The sequence below is a fragment of the Cicer arietinum genome, chromosome 7, assembly GCF_000331145.2.
Source record: "Cicer arietinum cultivar CDC Frontier isolate Library 1 chromosome 7, Cicar.CDCFrontier_v2.0, whole genome shotgun sequence".
Taxonomy (NCBI): Eukaryota; Viridiplantae; Streptophyta; class Magnoliopsida; order Fabales; family Fabaceae; genus Cicer; species Cicer arietinum.
Window position 1 is genome coordinate 4662420 of NC_021166.2, and position 22987 is coordinate 4685406.

At 29.9% G+C, this 22987-nt stretch overlaps 3 protein-coding genes across 4 annotated transcripts; 1 reads left to right on the forward strand and 2 right to left on the reverse strand.

Annotated features, from left to right (window-relative positions):
• Positions 1 to 5704: 5704 nt before the first annotated feature.
• LOC101509551 (uncharacterized) lies at positions 5705 to 6742 on the reverse strand. Its single transcript, XM_004508112.4, has one exon. It carries the CDS (start codon positions 6604 to 6606, stop codon positions 6079 to 6081), a length of 528 nt encoding a protein of 175 aa, XP_004508169.1. The 5' UTR covers positions 6607 to 6742; the 3' UTR covers positions 5705 to 6078.
• A 5672-nt stretch (positions 6743 to 12414) lies between these two features.
• Positions 12415 to 15065, forward strand: LOC101509871 (COBRA-like protein 7). Its single transcript, XM_004508113.4, has 2 exons — positions 12415 to 13053; positions 13362 to 15065. The coding sequence occupies exons 1-2, from the start codon at positions 12531 to 12533 to the stop codon at positions 14777 to 14779; spliced, it is 1941 nt and encodes a 646-aa protein (XP_004508170.1). The 5' UTR covers positions 12415 to 12530; the 3' UTR covers positions 14780 to 15065.
• A 2646-nt stretch (positions 15066 to 17711) lies between these two features.
• LOC101510188 (two-component response regulator ARR2) lies at positions 17712 to 22064 on the reverse strand. 2 transcript variants are annotated; one of them, XM_004508115.4, is made up of 6 exons: positions 21716 to 22064; positions 21077 to 21229; positions 20483 to 20857; positions 19969 to 20045; positions 18651 to 19832; positions 17712 to 18452 (listed from the first exon to the last, which is right to left on the reverse strand). In XM_004508115.4, exons 1-6 carry the CDS (start codon positions 21885 to 21887, stop codon positions 18381 to 18383), a joined length of 2031 nt encoding a protein of 676 aa, XP_004508172.1. In that variant the 5' UTR covers positions 21888 to 22064; the 3' UTR covers positions 17712 to 18380. The 2 variants fall into 2 exon arrangements, with proteins under 2 accessions (XP_004508172.1, XP_004508173.1); XM_004508116.4 differs by having other exon boundaries at positions 18166 to 18449.
• Positions 22065 to 22987: the final 923 nt, after the last annotated feature.

Below are 22987 nucleotides of genomic sequence, written 5' to 3' on the forward strand. Positions count from 1 at the left end.
GCAATAACAGGAAGTGAAAAAAAAAAGGAAGGGAACAATACAAACAGAATTGTAACCAGTCTCACTCTGTCCTAACACCGTCCTAAAATAATAAATAAAAAAAGTAATTTTGAATTGGTAAAATAATTATAAAAAAAAATTCAAGATATAATTAACATTTTTATAAAATTACGGATATAGGTATAGAAATGGGGTACAGGTTGAAATTTTATATTTTTTATTCCATGTTCACTAAGGAAGCTCATAGTCTTTCAACCGTTAGGCCTGACTTTGTTCCTCTTAGGTTTGGACTTCACTTGAGTAGATTCATTGTGTTGGCCCATAACACAATGTAAGAATGTTGTTTGAAAATTTTACACCATATCCCTTTTATTATACCTTACTCTACCTCACAAGTCACAATTTACTTAAACCAATTTTACATTAATTTTAAAAATTAAAGATAGAAAAAAAAATTGTCCTACCTCACCCTTTTTAATATGTTTTTAAAAAAAAAATATTTTAGAAAATTTAAACTTTTATTGTGTTTAAAAAATTCAAGTTTAAATTTTTCGTAACACAAATGTGTTTTGATTTTCAAAATAGAAATATTTTATTTTAAGTTTTTTTATACACATATTTGTTCTGAAAATCTTAAATTTTGCAAAACATTTTTGTATTCTTAAAAATTCAATTTTTAAGTTTTTCAAAATATATTAATGTTCTAAAAAACTTAAATTAAAAATTATTTGATAACTAATTTTTTTTGGAAATGACATTCTATTCCAAGAAACTTTTAAGATATCTGTCGATTGCTTTTATTTTTAATTTTTTCTAGGTTATCTTCGAAGAGTGATGGATAATTTACTCAACATTTAATAAAAATGTGTCACATAATTAGTAAATTTATAAGTAGAGTAAATATGTATTTGTAGGTATTACTTACAAATTTACTTATTTGATTAATTTTTATTAGGTGTGGAATAAATTATTTACAATATTTCAAATGCAACTTAGGCTTTTTTGTTCCCGAAAAATCGTCTGGTCTTAAGTTTGCTGAATTGTTGAAATTTTGTTTTTGTTTTTTTATTAAAAAGAAAACATGAAAGGATAAAGTGGGGTTTTATTAAAATGTCGGGGTAGGGATATAAATTTAGGGTAGCAAGTAAAATTTTCTTGATCTTTTCTGTAACTAAATTTAAGGCTTACTATTTGATTAATTAGTTGTTGAGGATGATTAACAACATGCTTTTTAATATATACATTTCATTGTACCACAAAATTGTATAAATTCTATATAATTTTAGATGAAATAATATAAATTTTAACCATTAAAAAAAGACGATGCCTACGTTGTCCTTTAAAGAATTGTAAATAAGTTATTCATAATCACATGGCACCAATTAAAATTTAGGGTAGGGATATAAATTAAAATTTAGGGTAGGGATATAAATTTTCTTGATCTTTTCTATAACTAAATTTAAGACTTACTATTGGATTAATTAATTGTTGAGGATGATTAACAACGTAATTTTTAATATATATATATATATATATATATATATATATTAATCTTTATTTTTATTAGTTAAAATTTACATGAGTCCTACAAAATTGTATGATCTCATTTAATTTTAGTTGAAATGATATAAATTTTAATCATTGAAAAAGTGTGATGCTCTTCAAAAAAAATTTGAATAAATTATTCATAATAACATGGCACCAATTAAAATTGAACATGTGTAATTCATTGTTTCTCATACTTATAAATATTATTTTATAATTTTTTATAGATATTTTATGTTATTTTCACATTACCCTATTACAATAGATTTATGTTAGTTTCACATTGACTTGATCGCCCTGTTTTTATTCGAGAATTGATTGTTTAAACCTCTATAAAAAAAAATTCATAATACATCAAATTTTGCAAATATATGTATTATTTTTTTGAGCTTTTGAAGCATGAAATATTATATTGAATTCATCATACTTAAAAAGTTCTCAATTTTTAAGAAATAACGTTTATAATATTTTGAATTTGGTCGAAAAATTCATTTAAAAATTGAAATAATCCACATGAATTGACTTATTATAAGAGACTATTATTTTTAATAAAAAAAATAATATTATAAAAACTAAATAAATATGTAATAATATTATACAAAATTTGTATTTCAAAAAAACTAATACAATATTTTAACATGTGATATATAAAACGTATTTGCTAAATATGCACATAACAACTACTTGATGTAGTTGAAAGGCGTCTATTCCTTATTTTCAAGGACCTAGGTTTGATGAAGATTTTTAAATGAGGTCAATATAAAAATAACATAAAATATCTATAAAAGTTTATAATATAATATTTAGAATGTGAAAATAACATAAAATATAAAATTTATAAAATAACATTTACAAGTGTGAATAATTCTGAATTACACATGTCCAATCCCAAATTCTCTAAAGCGCAACCTAAAAAAACCATGAAAAAAAGTATATTAAAAATCGTACCTCAAAAAGAGTGTATTACTATTATTATTTTTAATTATTTTTTATGCAGGAAACTAGAAGAGAAAATGCATGAATTTTAAAGTGAAGGAGCCACCTTCTATATTTGGGACCAGGCTTATGTGTAATAGTGTAAGCACGATTATCATATGGATGACAAATGCAGAGAGTGGTTCTTTGGATATATATTATGGACGATGACAATTGCAGCACGAGTAGGGTCCATTCACCACCATAATATCACTAACGTGACTTCCAGCTAATTGCTACCAACATATTTGTCAGTAATCTTGTTCTTATTAAAGAAATATATGATTTTTTGTGAACATGATATATTAACCCTAAAACTGATAATCGAGATATGGACAATTAATAATAAGTAACTGTTCAGATTTTTGTTTATAAAAAAAAAATGTTATAATTGCATGCATCATGTTCTATTCAGTGTTGGGTGTCTTACGTTGGTAAACGAATTAATGATATTAAATGTTTGATTGGTCCAAAAGTCCACTATCAATACCAATGATATTATAAGTAAATGAAAAATTCATCTTATATTCTCTAAATTATACTCTTAACTGTATATTTTACTTAAACTATTTATTTTATCTTTTGTCGTTTCTTTAGAACTTTTTTTTAATCCATCAAATAAAATTTAAATTTCAAAAACTTTTATAATTTATTTTAGAAAATAAATAAATGTGTTTTAAAAAATTTGAATTTTATGTGTTAAAAACAAAACACAAATGTGTTTTAAAAAATTCAAATTTTATATTTCATGATTTTTCTTAAATTTTTTTGAATAAAATCGTGTTCTAAAAAAACTTTATTTTAAATATTTTGAAACACAAATTAATATTAAAAAATTTAATTTAAATTTTTTAAAACACAAATATATTACAGAAAACTTAATGTTTGAATTTTTTATAAACAAATGATAAACTGATTTTTGTTAGAAAGTGAGGGGTAGAGATATAATTGGGTGGATATCAGTAAAACTTTCTAATAAATGACCATCTAGTCCAACTCATTTTGACCCCTAAACCTAATTATGATATAATTAGATATGAGTTAGAGTTCGTTTATGATAATTAAAAGTTAGTTATAATTAAGTGAAAGATGGTTATGTTAGTTATTCAATGAGCACCGTATAATGGTTTGTTTTACTTTAATTTTATAATTTTTTTTATATTATTAATTTTAAATTCAAAATTTCTTTTAATTATTTCTCTTTTTTATTAGACTCACTAAATTTTTTAATATGATATTAGAACCATGGAATCCTTATTAAAGACATTATTTTAATTATTATTGAATAAAATTTCATTCTCTAGTCATTATTTCTTTCCAATTCTTTTTCAATTTTTCTCTTTGTATAGAAAATTTCAATAGTATCTTCATAAATGTAATCTTTGAAGGTCGAGTTTACAAAGAAATTTAAATGACTTGTTGTGGCACTTTTAAGACTTAATATTTTTTTTGTTGACTAGTTAAATCTCATTTGAGTATTTATAATATGTTTATGTTTTTGTCTCTGATTAATGGTAAATATTTTTTTCCCTTGGTATATTATTGGTTTAGTGCTCTCAAGCATATCTACACTTGGTTCTTTTCAAATGGAATAAGATATCAAATATTTGTTCAATGCTCTCATGTGCTCCAAAATTTTGGTGGTATTTTCTTTTATATTTTAGCCATTATTGTCTCTGCTATATGATTCTATCAAAGAGTAATTTAATATTTTTCATTCTCCTTGTTCTTTTACCTTATGATAATTAAAGATTTCTAATTATTTATGTTTTCATCTTATGGTAGTTATGTTTTGTTAGTCAAATTAACATATGATGACTCAAGGTTGGGATTCTCAATTTTGTTGGGGTGAATGTCACACCGAAATATTTTTAAATTAATTTAAAGTAGGTTGATGATTTAGACGAGAGTTATGCATCTCAGCTACAACCACTTTATTCATCATTTATTTTGTTTAACTAATTTGATTACAACTTTGTATTTTTATTGTTGTAATTTTTATTACTTAGTCATATTGTTATTAACTTGCGGCAAGTCTTGTATAGTTAGATATGTGTTATAATTGGTTTAAGATAATTAGAAATTAATTATAGTTAACCAAAAGTTGGTTATATTAATTACCTTAAAAGCATTATATAAAAGTGTACTGCATCTTAAGTGTATAATATTTTTTATAATATCAATTTCGAATTCAAACTTGCTCTTAATTATTTGCTTTTTTTTCAGAATTAACTGTACTTCTAAAAAAAAGCTATTTTAATTCTTTTAGATAAATCATCAATGTAATCTCTAAAAGATACACTTATAAATTTAATCAATAGATTTTAAAAAGTGTCTAAACATCATTGTTGAATATTATTTATTTCTTTTCTCTATAGATAGAAGGGTACATTAATTCTAATGCAACTCCAAATAACTGAGTTCGAATTGTTGTTGATTTTTAATATTTAATCTTATATTACTAATTAAGAAGTGGTGTTCAAATGTTCTTAAGTCATATCTGAACTGACAAATACCGATATTGTTAGGTTATTCATCATATTTTAAATTCGAATCTGAAACTTCATAGTTGTGTATGAGTTTTTTTATGTATCATCTAACAAAAAAAAATTGACTCCTCTAAAGTGAGAAATTGATAAAATAAGCAGATCAATAATTGTTATTATAACTACCTATGATTAATCATTGATCATGCATGAACACAAAATTATAACCATTTGATGATTTTTTTTCTTCCGTGTGATGCGATGCTTTTCAAAGACAATTTTTCCATGAAATACGAAACTATAAACTATATAAAATATATAATTGGAACGTTAAGGTGGGGTATAATACCATAATTTATCATTAATTGCGACAGAACAGACCCTCACCCAAAATAAAATACTACTGCAGCAGATAACTCTTGTTGCAATTGCATTTTGCAAGACAACGCAGCAAGAACAAGCCCTAAATTTTGGATCTTGTTGGGCATGTGTTAGATATAGCATGTTTCGTGGTAACATCATATGAAATTAACTTACCCCATAATTTGGAATAAAATATTTCACTCTCTTCTTTTCATCAGCCACTTCAATTACATGTTTAATTAATAACTATTGCTTTTAACTAACCGCAATTCATGTCCAAAATATAAACTCACCAGCAATTAATAACTCAGTTTAACTATGAAACAACAAATAAATGAACATTAAAAATGAGTACTAGAGCATTGATCCTTTTATTTTAGGAGTACTAATTTAATTTATTTTATCATCATCATATCTATCCATGCATAGTCCTAACCAAACCCATAGATTAGGGTAAATGAAAATTGTGAACAAATTGCAGATCAATATTGTACACTAGAAATTCAGATATGAAATTAACATAAATAAAAGAGTGGAAAGTGAGAAAGAAGGATGTACACGTGCACATTATTGGTTAGCATCAGGATGGAGGGTATATCGGGAATTTCATAAAGCATTTCAAGTTCCACTATCTCACACTCCTTGAGAATTTCTTTCTAGATCTGCAAATCTGAGCCGTTATTCAAATCATTTTCATTTTCTGTTTCTATCAAAGCAACAACATCAAGAAGGAAGAGAGAGCAAATGCGTTGAAAAGAGAGCGATGCGACGGAGGCGCGGCGGAAGGTGGCGGAGGGCTGTAATAATAGAAAGGAAAATAAGGAACAATCGGATTAGGCGGCGGCGGCGTTGGACCGTAGTGACTGTTACTAGGCGGAGGATAATAATAGTAAGTGCCGCCGCTTACTTCGTTGGATGACGACGGAGGAGGTGGAGAGGAGTAAGTATAAGAATGAGAGGGTGGAGGCGGAGAATAATAGTATGAACCTCCGCCACTTCCACCACCGGAGGAAGTAGGTGGAGGAGGACAACTGGTGGTGGATGAAGGTGGTGGCGGAGAAGGTGGTGGTGGTGGAGGTGGAAGTTGGTTACAGGGGTTATCACAAGAAGCACACATTGTGCACTGGATCTGTTCCTTTGAGTTTGTTTTGAGGTGGTGATCTGCTATTGCTAAATGCACACACATATTGCAGAGTATGAACAACAGTTTCAAAGAGAGTTTTATTGTACTTATCATTGTTAAAGATTAAAATGGAACTTGTAAGAAATGAGAGCGGTAATGTATAGGGAAAGTGTAACAGTGGAGAAAACTAAAGAAAAAGGAAAGTGGGATGAATGAGTGCAGAAGGAGAAAGCTTTGTGAGTCACTACGAAATACAAATTCTCTTACTTTACAAACTTTGCTTTTTTATTAATGTAATTTTTTTAATAAAAAATATGATTCATTATATTCTAATTAATTTGCACAACTATAAATTATATCATTTAAATTTGGATAAAATGTTCCATTTAATAATATTTATTAATGTATTAATATTAATTGAATTGCTTGATATATCAATGGGTTATATTAAAATTAATTTTAATAAAAATTCATAAGACATTAATTATAAAATATATTAATGGTATTAAATAATTTCAATAGTAAAATAAATTTTAATAGGTATAAGATATAATACAATGACTTTTAATCTAACGATCAATAATACCAATATGTGATAAAAATCATCAGATATAGTATAATTAAAATTTGACACTGCAATGTAAGTTTATCTTAATTCATTTATATATGTATATCATACATTTTTTAATTAACTTCAAAAATGAGAAAGAGAAGTTTATCCATGAGAGAGATAGGCACAAATTAAAACATATGAGACTCACTTCTAAAAATATTTAGAAATTGGTCTTATCAATTTCCTATTTTGTGTTATCTCTGATAAAATAAAATTCCCCATTTAAAAAAGAAATGAAAAAAGGATCTTAACTTACACATTAGATGGAAAATTAATAACGGATTTATATTGACACAATATTGTAAAAGATTACTCGTGTTTTCATTTTATATGCAGGGGAAAATATTAATAGCGAAGATTGAATTTTGGGCCTTCTTTTTAATTCTTCTTCAGTATTTGAGCCCAAATCATTGGGTTGATAATGGACTTTTGATTGCTCTAAATTTTGATTTTCTTTAATATGTTTTATAGTTAAATCATTAGGTTAATCCGTTGAATTGAACACTTTGCACTGTTGAGGCTATTGCTATGATTAACGAATATTTCAAGTAAATATTTGTTGTAAATTGTATAATTATGTAAAATGTAAATAAGTAACTAACTTTATATAAAAAAGACTATATTGAATAAATAATTTGGTGGTATTGTAACACTGACCCACTAAGTGAGTTATATATAGAAGGGTCAAGTTTTAATCTAGTCCACTAACATTTCCCATCTCCTCTTACAAATTAACTTAAAAAATCATCTATCAAAAAAGAAGAATTGGGTTAGAGTATCTCAATTGCACGCTAATTTAAGAGCATCTTTATAGTTGGCGTCATACTAGTTTCTAATATACAGAAGGATGGTATGTTGCTTTGTGATATGAGGTTGGATATTCTTGTGAAGTTGCATACAGTGCAGTTGGAAGTTTTAAGTAAATTTGTTTTGTTTAGGTTAGTTCAATACAATACAATACGTAAATTCAATACATAAATATGTGGAATTTGCTATATATTAAAACAATGTAAATTTAATATATAAATAATATATATATTTTTATAATACTATAAATTTATTAATAATTTAAACTTTCAATTTAATTATAAACTAAAAGTATACAAAATTACCATAAAGTTTCTTACTCATAAATTAATATCAAATTAAACTAAGTAAATTATTTCACCAAATCAAAAAGACGTAAGTTTTTAAAGTTGTTAAAAATTAAAATTATATTAAAAATGATTAATTTCTTCGAATATTCAATTCTTCAATAACATCATCTCCACCAATGTGAGAAAATTAAACGTTAGTCTTGAAGGGAAAAAGTGGGAAAAAAAAATAGGGTAAAGTCGCTACATATACCAAATTTATTGTAAAATTGTGAATTCACACGTGTTAATTCGGACTTAAGAACGAATTTACCAATTTTTGAATCTACTAACGAGTTAGTGCATTTTTTGCACTTGAATACGTAAATTCATACGAATTTCTGTTTTAAAATGCAATGTTAATAACTTTGATATAGTGTCTCTTGTACGGAAGATGATAGGGAGAACCATTTAGGCTTTAGCGAGAGTGGTGTTTCTGAAAGTAGTGTTTCTGAAAATTTTCGGACATTTAAATCCATAGTAGATTGAAATAGGTGTGAGGTAAATGAAAAATATCTTTCATTAGGGTATAGTTCCTTTTATATGCATGTCGTTCAAGAAAATTAGCACCAATACATTTAGGTAGTTGCACATCACCCGCCTTGTTCAGTGGATCATCATCTACTCTTCATCAAACAATGATGACATAGTTATATGAAAGAAACATGCATTCTCTATGGTTTTCCATGCTCTGATTAATCTTATTGGCATAGTCCATAGCGGATGGACTTTGGTCCAATCTAAAACAATTTATTTCGAAGTCGTTCATCAATGTTTGACAGAATAATAATTTGTGAGCGAGATCTTTTATTGTGAAGATACGACAATTGCGATTGTTTGAATCAGACACCAAAATCACATCTTCTCATATTCTTTTTGTGGGTTTGAAGTTTTCAAAATTTATAATATCTTGAATATAGAAAATTTAAGACACTATTAAAACAACATTTTTTGCATTTATTTAAATTTTAAATTTATTTGTTTGTTTATTATCATGTAACCTATTATATTTGACTTTAAACATATTCAGAAATTAAACACACTAATAGTTTGACCAAAATAATATAGTTATAATGTTATTAAAGTCACACACCTTTTCATATCAAGTGACACAAACACAAGTTTTCATTCGCTTGCAATTTATTTTCCACCCTTGCGTAAATTTACTTTGTCAAAAAGAAAACGTTGTTTAAATTTAAATATTTAACAAAAGTGAGGTGTTTGATTCGTTCTGAATACATACATGATACATGACACCGAGGGAAGAAATTATGAACCGAAAGTGAACAGAATTTTGTTGATTGTACTTGAAAATTTGATGCTAAACTTCTGTACTCTTTTCACTTGCCTTTCCTTCCTTTTTGAGTATTGCCTGTCTCAGTAGTTATGCGACTAGGAGTTTATGCCTTTATCCCTTCAATACAAAATATAGTTAAAAAAACAAACCTTACCAGGCAATCTTGCTTATTTTCTAGATAACCAAATACTCCGGCCCAAGATATCAATAGTCCTGTCCATTTTTTAGAGTTTTGTACACGCACCCTCCACCGGTACCTCACCCCCCATCTCAATAAAAAATATTATAGTCTTTTTTTACTAAAATTATCAAAAAAATTACCATTTTATTTCTTACTCCCACTTTCGAAAATTACAAAATATTACTAAACATTCGAAAATTTCAAACTTTCAAAATATAAAAGAGTGTTTTGTTGACATTTTCGAAAGTTTTGTTAAATATGAAACTTTCGAAACTTAAATTTTCCGAAAATTTAACAAATTTCGAAACTTTTGATAAATATCAAATATTCGAAATGCAATTTTTCAAGATGTTATGAAACTTTCGAAATTTTGGATAAATTTGAAAGTTTCGAAGTGTGTTTTTCCAGAAATTATCAAAACTTTTGAAAGTTTTGATAAATTTGAAACTTTCGAAAAGTAATGCTCGAAACTTTCAAATTTTGTAAACACATAACTTCCGAAACTTTTAAATTTTCGAAGAAATTCCATTTCAAATATTTCAAAAAATTCGAAAGTTTTAATTTATTTCAAAAAATACATGTTGTCTGTAATAATTAAAATTTTATTTTGAAAAAAAATTATAATATTATTAATTAAATTTATTACTATTTTTGAAATTTATTACTATAAATTTATTATTATTTAATACTAAAAAATGCATTTCGGAATTTTTCGTATTGTTCCCAAACTTTCGAAACTTTCAGATTGTTAAAAAGTTTCCAAGGTTTATGCATTTCGAAAGTTTCATGTTCATGGAAATTTTCGAAATTTTCAAATTTTTGGAAAAAAATGAACTTCGAAAGTTTCATGTTCATGAAAATTTTTGAAGATTTGAAAAATTAATGTTTCGAGGTTTCAAAGGTTTGGATGTTTACAAATATGTGGTTTGGACAATTCAAACTTTCGAAGAAAATTGGTGAAAAAATAAAAGGAAAATTTTTTGGGGGTTTTTACTAATAATATTATGGGCAATATGGTATTTTCCATGGGGATGGGGGTGGGAGGTATAATTGGGGGGGTGTTCGGTACTATAAATTTATTACTATTTATTATTATTTAGGGTAAATACCACCTATAGTCCCTTAACTTAATTTCAGTTAACGATTCAGTCATTTATCTTTTTTTTTTTCCCCCCGTTTTAGTCCTTTATGTTTTTAAATAGTTTCAAGGTTACCCTTTAAGTGTGGCTCTGTTAAGAAAACGTTAAAAAATCCCTCATCCGTTTTCTCTTTATTTAGGTTTTCTCTCTCATTTCTCTTTATGTTGTTTGGTTTCTGTTGTCATCTTCCTTCTCCAAATTCCCAAATTCCCAAATTCATGAATCATAATTATTATTTAAATATTTTTGTATCCTTTTACTTGTATGAATACAATTACTTTTTATATTAGCGAGTGAAAAAAACATTTAATGTCAATGTTACTTTAGAAGGAAAAAAAAACTTCAAAACTATCACATTTCTGAGTTTTTTTTTTATATTAATGATTTTTTTATATATATAAAACATTCTAGTATAAAATTAAATGGAGTACTTTAGATACACAAAGGTCTACCTAAGTTTAAAATAATAATAATAATAATAATAATAATAATAATAATAATAATAATAATAATAATTGTAATTGTTATCAACATCTTCAAATTTATTTAGCTGAAACAAAAAATTCAATCTAATGGAGATAAAACATCTACAGTAAAATCTCATTTATAAAAGAAATGACTATGCAATACCGAAAACCATGTCATATAATGTTCATAAAATTGCATTTTGAATTTTCAAAGACTAGATTTGTTATCATAAGCGATTAAGTCTTAGTCCATTATTGATTGGTCAGATTTGAAGCTCTTTTTTTTCCTTTTTCTTTTTCTGTAAAGAGAACTCTTTAATCTCACTTGAAGCATTCCTTAGGCACACCACATATATTTCAAATAGTGATGGGGCACTTAGGCAGTTGCAATTACACAGGCCTAAGTGTGGACGGTTCAGATCACGTGACACAATTAGCTCGGAGAGTTCAAATACTTGTTGTTTGTCTATTGGGAACCAAAATATAAAATCCTTCATTGGGGCGTATAACCAAACCAATCAGAGGACACAACAAGTCAATAACAACCAAATGGCATACACTCAAAACTCATTCCTCTCTCCGGCACTTTTCAAATTTAAAGCACAATATTCATAGAGCTGTTGAGGACCGTTTCAATTGTAAAAAACAAAAGTAGTGAACCAACAAGCATAGTAAAACAAGTACACACATCCTTTTCTATTCTTTTCACACTATCCAAATTCAATAATAATAATTCAAATTTAGAATTTTTAATAGAGTTTTTGAAATGGAACGCAATTGCAACCCCAAGCAAAGCATGCCCTGTCCTCTGAATCAATCAACTCACACACGGCATGATAAATAAATAAATAAAAGTAGATACAAATTACGTGTAAAATTATATTTATTCAAATAAAAAAATACACAAAACACGTTATCAGATGAATCATGATAGTGCAAACCACTACAAATTACAGCTTCTTTTAAGCTGGAGGACCCTTTCCATTTCTTGAACGCGTTTATGCATTTTTCCTTTTCTCTCACTTAAAAATAAATAAATAAATAAAATACCCAATTAATCCTATCAATAATAAATTGACAGTACCTTTTATATCTAAATGTTTGTGATTTTTCTTAAAAATAAAAGCATAGACACTTTACTATATAGTTTCTCTCTCTAGATTCAAAATTCGAAATTCAAACAAACAAACAGAGCAGACAGTACAACGATGATCTCGGGACTATGTCACAACTGTTGCTTCAGCATTGTCTTCTTAGCATTAATCTTAGTTTCAACTACGCCGTTTACTGATGCTCAATCCTGCAACGGCATACTCATCTCATACGCCTACGGCGGCGGAGTTCGGTTACCGCCGAACGTCACCGATCCCAAGAAGCAACCGTACCGGTTTGAATCAACGTTGAGTGTTCTCAATAACGGTCTCGACGAGCTCAAGTCATGGAAAGTCTTCGTTGGATTTCAGCACGACGAGTTTTTGGTTTCCGCCTCCGGTGCGGTCATCTTCGACGGTACTTCCCTCCCCGCCGCCGTGGGGAACGGTACTGTTTTTGCTGGATACCCGATGACTGATCTCAAGACTGCCATTGAAACCGCCGGTGACTTGACTCAGATGGAGGCTCAGATCGAACTCGTCGGCACCGTCTTTGGGGTGGCGCCGCCTAGTGTTCCTTTGCCGTCCTCCATTAAACTCGCTAATGATGGATTCATCTGTCGCCAAGCCGCCGGTCAAGGTAGCTTCTATTCCTTTTTTTTTTTTTTTTTTCTTTTTCCTAGGCTGAATTTTGGATTGCAATTTGTCTGATCTAAGATTTGATTAAAATTAAAATTAGGGATGATAAGGGTATTGCAATTTGGGAGTTAAGTGTGGTTTAGGAGTATTAAAAATGTTTCGATTGACATGTTTTCAGCTATTTTATCATTTGTTATAAACACTTAATTAGACATTTATGTTATAAACAGTTAATTAGTTTGATTATCTAAGCAGAGTCTTGGTGTAATGTGTGTGTTAACTTCAATTTTTTGAATGGGTGTTTATTAGGGAAGAATGGGACTAATGTGTGTTGCACAAGAGATCCAAAGTTTAAAGCAAACATCACTACAGATGACAAGTTTCTGCCTCGTCAAAATGGTGATCTTACTATTATGTATGATGTGATCAAAACTTATGATTCCAATTACTGGGCAGAGGTTACTATGGCTAACCATAACCCTCTTGGAAGACTTGACAATTGGAGATTGAGCTGGGATTGGATGAATGATGAGTTTATATTTTCAATGAAAGGTGCTTATCCTTCTGTTGTCGATGCTTCTGATTGTATCTTTGGTAAACAAGGTACATTCTATAAGGATCTTGATTTTGCTAATGTATTGAATTGTGAGAGGAGGCCTACCATTATTGATCTTCCTGCTACTAAGTTCAACGATACTGATGTTGGCAAAATTCCTTCTTGTTGTCGGAACGGTACTATATTGCCGCCGTCCATGGATCCTAGTATGTCTCTTTCGAGATTCCAAATGCAGGTTTTCAAAATGCCGCCGGTACTTAACCGATCTGATCTTTCACCGCCACAGAACTGGAAGGTTAGTGGTTCGCTTAACCCTGACTACAAATGTGGCCCTCCGGTTCGTGTAAGTCCTACCGAGAATCCTGATCCAACAGGGTTGCCATTAAACAAAACTGTTTTTGCTAGTTGGCAGATTGTGTGTAACATAACAACAGCTAAAGGAACATCGAGAAAATGCTGTGTCTCATTTTCAGCTTTTTACAATGAATCAGTTATTCCATGCAAAACTTGTGCATGTGGATGCCCTACGAACACGGAAAGAACATGTAGTGCTACTGCACCTGCTATGTGGCTTCCCCCGGATGCACTCCTCGTTCCTTTCGATAACCGAACTCTCAAGGCTTATGCGTGGGCTAGACTGAAACATCTACCGACTCCAAAACCAATGCCTTGCAGTGATAACTGTGGTGTGAGCATTAACTGGCATTTACTTACAGATTATAATAAAGGATGGAGTGCAAGGGTAACACTTTTCAATTGGGGTGAGACTAATTTTGCAGACTGGTTTGCTGCTGTTCAAATGGACAAAGCAGCTGCAGGTTTTGAGAAAATGTATTCGTTCAACGCAACTGCGGTAGACATAAATGGTGTGAATAATACGATAATAATGCAAGGTTTGGAAGGATTGAACTACCTTGTGGGAGAAGTAGATGGAGCCAACCCTTTGAGAGATCCTAGGGTGCCTGGCAAACAACAGTCGGTTATCTCATTCACGAAGAAAACTACTCCTGGAATCAATGTCGTTCGCGGAGACGGGTTTCCAACTAAAGTGTTCTTCAATGGAGAGGAATGTTCTCTTCCTTCTGTGTTACCAACCAGTGCTTCCAGGAATGGATTTTCTTATGCTACTTTGAAGCTTCTACCGCTGTTGATATTTGTCTTCGTGTGGTAATAGTAGTTTTGTTAATTTTGATTTTGGCTCTGGCTCTGGCTTTCACAGGATTTGATTCATATATTGACCTCATCACAGAAACTGATGAGAAATATCAGTGGACTGAGTCGTGATGTCGTAACATTCATGCTTTGTGTCTGGTTTGGATTCTGTTGAAATCCTTGTTCAGCTGATATGATTCTTTCAAACATGTTATAGAGAAGATTGTAGATCCGTGTTAGATGATAGAAATATATTACTTGTTCTATTGAAACTTTTAATTATTATTATTATTTTGTTTCTTTCTTGTCCCTTGTCTCAGTTAATCTTATGTGGCCTTTATTTATCATAGACTCTCAAATTATTTACATTGTTTGAAAATGTTGTCTATAATGATAATTTGAGTGCATAACTAGGCTCAACAACGGCGGTCGGGGGCGGATTTTGCCTCCCTCATTCCTACGCCGTTTTATAGCGGGTGTGAAATTTAGGCATCATCTCCGCCTACACCTTCATCCATTAATATATAAAAAATTATAAATTTAAAAATCCTATCTATTATTATTAATATAATAAAATAATTATTATTAGATAATAATAAAATAAAAAAATTATCTTTTACAGCGATAAGATTATAATTTTTAATATTTAAAAATATTAAATATGTTTAACATGTATATGTATAGAAAATTTAAACGGGTTCGGGTGCAGAATGAATATCAATACCTCTCAGCATGTATCGGTTTCTAAAATTTAATTTCGAGCACAAGATGAATATCAATATCTCTAAACATGTATCCGTTCTTAAAATTTAATTTTATATAAAATATGCGGATTATATTGTCATCTATAATAATAAATGAAGCAAGCATTTTTTTTTTTTTTACTACAAATAAGCTAGCCTTATAATAATACATTTTTGTGGGTTTTTTTCCTCGTTCAGATATGTCAGACAGTTGTGGGTGCGATTTTTATTTGGTGTGATTTAATGTGTTGAATTTGTGATGTTCAAATAACATTGTTCATAAGCAAACTGTTCCGAATTAAAGAGTTGATAGACAATGAAAGCACAGACAACAACATATAGGATAACAATAACATTGACCGAGTGTTTTTTTAATTATTTTATTGGTGCAAAGAATTCATCAACTTTGCAATAAATAATCTCTAACAAGGAAGTAGAGTCCCCTATTAATCACTTTTTTTCTTTTTTCACAAGTTTCAACCCTAGATCTTACAATTGAAGAGTGTTTAACTGCTTATATAATTTTATTGTTAAGAAGTGCCATAGTTTAGAAAATAAACCAATCACAAAATAAAAAAGTGATAACATAAAAAATGGTGCAAGGCGAGTTTTTTTTAATGGTGCAGAGATAAGGGTAGAAAAGGAAAAAAAATAAAGATTGAGCACTTCTCTCTTCTTTCTTCCCAAAATTGAAAAGTAGACAAAATATGTGGTCCTGCACTAATTTAATCTTTCTTTCTTATTTCTCTTGCGTGCCAATCAAGAGAAATAGGTCATTTTTTTATTTACCTTTTCTCTCTTTGCTATTTTTTACATACCAAACAAACATTAAAATACTAGTAATTTACTCTATTAAAATAAGTGAAATTTCATAATAAAAATAACTAAAAATGAAGTTTATTCAATTACGGTTTAAAAACTTGCAACAACTTCCTATATGCGATTACATGTTTTATCTAAGGAATAATTTTATCACAAATATTATGTTATACATTAAAAAAATTGTTTAGTAAAACAGTATTTTTTGCATATTCATAACCGATAACCAATGTATATAAATTTCCATGTTAACCACAAAAAGCTAAGCTTAAATATCTAATAGAAAAATGAAACACAACGAAATTAGATGGAATGAAATTTACAAATCCACCTAAACTCAGGGAAAAAACAAGTTAAATACTAATACTATTTATAAGAGAGAAAAAAAATCAAAACTGATGTATTTATAAATTGTTTAAGTTTTTTTATTATTTTTATAAATATACTTTTATTAAAAATTGTGAATTAAATAGCCACTAATAATATCAAAAAGACTAAAATCTTAAATAAATGTATAAAAGTAATTCGAGTACACCTTAAAAATCATAACTTTTTCTTATAAATAAAATTAAAAATTTCTCTTATACTGCCTATCATCCCTTATACAAATAAAAAATTGAAGAATTTTGTCTCTATTATAAAAAAATTCAACACATTTTAAGATGTATTGATTATTTATTTTACTTTTTTACCCATATTTAATGGTCACACATTTTCTAAGATTATTTAATATAACGTTATATTTGAAATAAATTATAAATATCATAATATTAGAATTGATGATTTTTCTTTTTTCTTCTTTGTACCCGATTAGTCAAAAAAACCTGCATTTGTCTCTGTTTCTTATCGCGGTGTAATTTAAGTCTCCATCTCTTTCCGCGACATGATTCAAATTTCTCCGTCCAATACTCATTCGTATATATAAAATAATAAATTTAAAAGTCATATTTAATATAATAATAAATAATAATAATAATTATTATTATATAATAAAATTAAAAAAATTAAATACATTTTATATATAAAGATATTATAATTTTTAATATTAAAAAAATATTAAATATATACATGTATATAAAATTTAAAAATAGTAATAATATTTCTATTGGGACGAGTGCATGATAGATAGATATCAACACTTCGAATTTTAATTTTGAAGAAAGCTCCAATCAAAGTTGATTTTTCTTGCCCATGTGTAGATTGTATTGTTATTCCTGTATCCAATGAAATAAAATTCAATTCATTCATTATGTTCCATTCAATTTCATTTTCTTTTTTTCTTTCTATAAGTGGCACACTATTTCATTCTATGTTAAACAACACAAACAACAAGTCATTGAATGAGTCCACACTATTGATACCTTTTCAAGTAAATAGGATACCGATCAGTCCACAGAAGTACCAAATCATGTTTCATGTTCATGTACAAAGAATGCATAACATAATGAAAAGAGCATATCAGTCACAGCTGAAACATAAAAACACAACTACCAAACCAAGGTACATAAGCATCCAGAAAAAGAATAGTCAGACCAAATGAAAAAATATTTACATGCTTACTGCTGTCATTTACTTCGAAGTACGTAAAATTTAAAGACGAACAAAGTAAGAATAAAAAACATTCATGATGTGTTATTCAAGTTAGGAATACCCCTACGAAAGTTTGCAGATGTATCAAAACCTTGCTTCTGCAATTCTGTCCTAAATTCCAACATAAACTCTTAAAAAAACACCCTAAAATTAGAAAATTTTGCTAGAAATTTTGCTATCAATTGCAGTCAAAATTTGCACATGCCTTGCCTTGTGCATATTTATGCGGTCGTGTTTTCGTAGTTGATTCATCTTTGATCAATTACTAAAAGATCTTGAGTGTCCAGACTAAACCATTATAGTACACACTACTCCCAGAAATTTGAATATTAGACATCAACTGGATTCTGTTGTCGAATAATTTAGACTCAGTTCCAAAATAGCTAATTGCAGAATGATAAGGTGCATATGTAACAGCAACTATTTACACTGGTAACTGCAATCAGAAAGAACTGATCAAGGTCTCTTCTAGACAGGAATGTTGTCTAGAGAATAACCATCAAAGTCAAACTCATTCTCAGCTTGTCCAATACCTTCCTGCTGCAAAAAACGAGAAGAAATTTGATTAGTTTATCATGGAAAATTATATGCTATGACACAGGCACTTTGACACCTATAATATCATAAATTAAATTGAAAAAGTGGAAGTAAGCTTCAATCTGAAGTGTTGGTGCTACATAGATTATATGTAAGCTTATGCATACTTCGCATCCAAAGAAAGAACAAAGGACGACCAACCTGTTTCAGAAGTGCACTCATAAGATCCTCCTGTCCATAATGCTCAGGGAAGAGATTAGTCTGGGAGCTTGCATCGGGAAATCTTTCAGCCTTAATCCTTATTGAGCTTTCGACGAGAAGGGGATTTAGGTGTTGACCGCCGTTTTGGAGATTACCATGTTCCGAGCTTTCTCCCAGAGAGAAAGGAGATTTTCCAATCAATGGGGCAGCATCTCTGCTTTGTCCAGTTTGTTGGGTAGAAAAATAACCCTGATGGACTAAAACTGACGGAGAGACATCGATGTTATTGTGTAAAGGATTTGCATGCTGAGAGGAGTCATATGTTAGGCTTGTGTTTGTCATCCCCCAATCTCGGGACTTCTGATGGTGTAGTTCATTAAAAATATCGTAACTTGGAAAACCGGCAGATCCTTTCATTCCTGAAGTAATTTCCGCATGAAACGAGGCTTTGGTTGGGATACTAGATATTCCCGGAGTGCTTCCAAGAGGGAAATTAGTAGCAGACATTTCAGTGCTTTGATTCATGGGAAAACTCAAAAATGAAGAGCTTGGTGCAAGAGGATTATAAGCAGGCGGTCTGCTGCCACCAGTTATGCCGTTTCTCCCCAGAAGACCGTCGGAAAATCCATTTGATACATTAGGCTGTCCTAAGGGGTTCGGTAGTCTCGGAACACGAGGGCTGGTATTTTCGCTTAGCATCTGACCTCTAGGTTGGGATTGTGCCATCTGCATCAATAAGGGATTTCCCTGTGAAGATGAACCAGCGACTCGCAAGTTCAAGTTGCCGAGGGATTGTGCAGACTGGTGCAAATTGGTAAGCTGCTTCGGCTCCATGTTAGTAGGAACTCCATGAAGAAGATTTGTTGGTTTATTGTTGCTCAAATGTTGCTGTTGCCCTTCTCCGAATCTCAACCTAGGGTTTTCAAAGCTGAAAAGGTTTCTTTGATCCCCAAGAGGCATTGGTAAGCCTGGTCTTGCAGTTGACCTACCGAGTCCCGCAGCTTGAAGAGTGGCTAGACTTTGTGCTGGGAGCTGACCAGCAGCTGCAAGAGTTTGAAGATCAAGACCACTAATAGATGAAATTGTCCCGAATGATGCCTCTTGTGGGCTGAGAAAGGAGTTGTTCAAGTTATTCTGGTGCTGAGAAACTCCACTCAGCCTTCGAAGATACAATCGATATTTCTGTAACAACAAAATTTAAAAAATAAAAAATTACCTCCTTTAAGTAACCATATCATAGATAACCACAAGAAGAGCTAGAGGTATAAAATTTAACTTGACTACTTGCTGAAGTATATGACGGTGAACAGTACAATACCTGCAGGTGGCTGGCAACATTTTCTCTCGTGAGCCCAGGAACATTCATCAATTCCAGAATTTTTTTAGGAACAGCCTCTGTATACAAATATCAAATTTGAAAACATTAGAGGAGTTCAACATATTTTTAATACTATGAATCAGGCAAGCCTAAAAAACGCCACAATACTTCGTAGCTAATTCAAGCGTTTATTGGGGACAGAATACTAATTTGGAAATGTAAAAACTATTTCTCATAAACGGTAGGTAGATAGTGAGCCAAGATGAAGGTAGGTAGATATTGAACATACAAGAAAAGGTATGATGGAGAATGTATGCATTCAGGATATAAAGTTGTAATAAAATAAATAAAAAAAACTCCCACTTGAAATGGTTTTTATCTATTTGAGAACTGATAGAGACTCCAATAAGAAATAAGATATGAGAGGCACTGTCACTTAGTCTTAGATAAATCTGCATGGAAAAGAAAATATTAAAAATAAAACTTTTGAAGAATGCAGGTTAAGGATACATACTGTCAATTCCAAGCTGATCCACAGCAGCCACAAACTGCTGATGGAGCTCGACAGACCAAACAACTCGTGGCTTCTTTAGCGTGGACGAATCATCTCTATCATCAGCTTCCTCTTCCTCGTCCCTTCTTTTTCTTGAGTTTCTCCAAGTTCCTTCATTAGCAGACGACGAATAATCAGCATCGTCAGATGCCTTTGGATGACGATCTGCTTCATCAGCACTACCCGATTGCTCTGTCCACTCGTTCTTTTTCTTCCGAACCACATGTTGCCATATGTTCTTCAAAGCCTCTATACGAACAGGTTTAATTAGGTAATCACAAGCACCATGCGTTACACCCTTCAGAACAACACTTTTACCATCGTCCGCAGACATCACTGTAATTATCATACAGAACAAGTTAGTCTCAATAACAATGCAGTCTACTAACAGGAACTAATTCTGTCCATTTTTTTTGTCTCCCGTGTTACAAATCTCACCCTTACCAAATGTTTTTCATTCAATGGTCTAGATTTCACTATTCTCTCAGTGTTAATTGAGAGAATCCATTCCCGTCTATAAACAGATCTAAGTCGAAACAAAAACGAAGTACTTACTAATAACCGGAAGGTCCATTTCCAATCCAATGTGCTCTAAAAGTTTGAATCCATCCATGTCAGGCATATGGACATCACTGATAACAATGTCAAATCCATTCTTGTTCTCTCTAAGGAGTGAAAGTGCAGTCTCAGCTCGATTGCATTTTGTAACTGTAATATACTCAACAAAAACATTACTCAAAATTCATTCATATTCAAAATTAACTGAATAACAATTAAGTGATAATGAATCAAAAACAAATCTGAAAACCATTAGTTCAAAACCATGTTGCAAAGGTTTTGTTAAAAAGGGAAAAAGAATATCAAAATCTGGTATCTAAAAAATCTGGTGTTACAAAAGCGATTAAATTTGAAAAGAAAACTATAAGGAACTAAAATTAAACCAAATTAAAAAAAAAAATTATATAAAAAAATTAATTATAATCTCTTTCGTAAAACTGACTTTGAGACCAAAGTGATCAACAAATAGTTATATAGAAAAATCTTTTTTGTTTATATGGGTTTTTCAATAGAGGATAAAGTTGGGTTCTTTTTCTGTTTTAGTTTTTCAACTAATTAAGCGTTGAAATTGAAAAAGAACGAAATTCAAGAGAGAGTCAAAATTCAGTTAGAGAGAAAAATGGAATCAATAGTTACCTTCGTAAAGACATGTGCGAAGCATCTTCTCGAGGATCATAAGACACGTGGGATCATCATCCACTACCAGAACACGTAAACCCGCCGGAAACTGGTCAGAAGTTTCACCGGATTTCATAGTCATAGTTGAAATCACCGGAGAAATGGATCCTTTACCGTTACTTAGATTCATAGTTCATAGATCCACAACAATTAAAAAACAGACAAAAAAAAACATGAAATACAACACACACAACTTTGGTGGTTTTCAAATAAATTAATTTGAAGTTAGAGAGTGAAAAAACGAAAATAACTAGTGAGGAAGTTCTGCCACTGAGTTCGCAATTCAACCAAGACGCAACTCAGAGAGAGAGAGAGAGAACGAAAGAATCGGAGATGAATGAAAGAGAAAAAATGATTTAAGGGTACAAAGTTTTTTTATAAATTAATAAATTTATGTCCTCGCCTTGTCACTGTTATTATATGCTGAATTGTTTGGGTATTAAATTAATTAATAATTGATAATTAAAGTTTTACTAACCAGTCGGATTGAGGAAGATTTACTCATTTTTATATTATTATTTAAATATTTTTATTTACAAATAAAATTAAGTATTAAAAGTATTTTTTCTTAAGCATTCAATATAAGTAATAAATACTTTTTCTATTTATAAAGATTCCAGTGGTGGAAATCATAGATGTTAAATATAAAAAAAAATGGTATATTATGGTTTTGAATTTGGCCACCAGCTTGTTAATTGAGCTGTACTTCCAGAAAAAAGATAACATTCACTTACTTAAATCGATAAAAATTATATTAATAAAAAATATTACAATTTAAACTTACTAAATAAATAAAAACTCACAATTTTAAATTAATATTATAAAATATTAAAATAATGATACAATTATGATAAAATTTATAAATATTATAAAATTAAAGTGTAAAAATATTGTGATGCAGTAATAAGTTAAAATCATAGTTTGAATAATGATTGTTGTGACATGTGTGATTGTTATTTAGTTTATTTTTGACATTATTATTATTATTAGATTAGATAGGAGTATAAAAAATTGAAAGTTGGGACTCCTGAAAGAGTGGATCCAGCTCATTCATTGGAGGAAGGGACCCCTCTTCTATCCCGTCTTAAATCTACATCCAGACACACCTCAACTATCAACATTTTTTATTTTAACGCGCCTATCATTACTGTATCAAAACTACTGCTTTATCATCCCCACATTTTTTTCTTCAAGTTTAACTGAATCGTTAAACGGTTGGTTCAGTTAAAA

What these genes read in the sequence shown, in the direction of transcription:
- LOC101509871 (XM_004508113.4), top strand. Translation starts at nt 12,531, where the DNA reads ATGATCTCGGGACTATGTCACAACTGTTGCTTCAGCATTGTCTTCTTA. An exon ending in TCGCCAAGCCGCCGGTCAAG is followed by an intron (nt 13,054 to 13,361) that starts GTAGCTTCTATT and finishes GGTGTTTATTAG; the next exon opens with GGAAGAATGGGACTAATGTG.
- LOC101509551 (XM_004508112.4), bottom strand. Translation starts at nt 6,606, where the DNA reads ATGATAAGTACAATAAAACTCTCTTTGAAACTGTTGTTCATACTCTGC.
- LOC101510188 (XM_004508115.4), bottom strand. Translation starts at nt 21,887, where the DNA reads ATGAATCTAAGTAACGGTAAAGGATCCATTTCTCCGGTGATTTCAACT. An exon ending in AATGGACCTTCCGGTTATTA is followed by an intron (nt 20,858 to 21,076) that starts GTAAGTACTTCG and finishes TGATAATTACAG; the next exon opens with TGATGTCTGCGGACGATGGT. An exon ending in ATGTTGCCAGCCACCTGCAG is followed by an intron (nt 19,833 to 19,968) that starts GTATTGTACTGT and finishes TTGTTGTTACAG; the next exon opens with AAATATCGATTGTATCTTCG.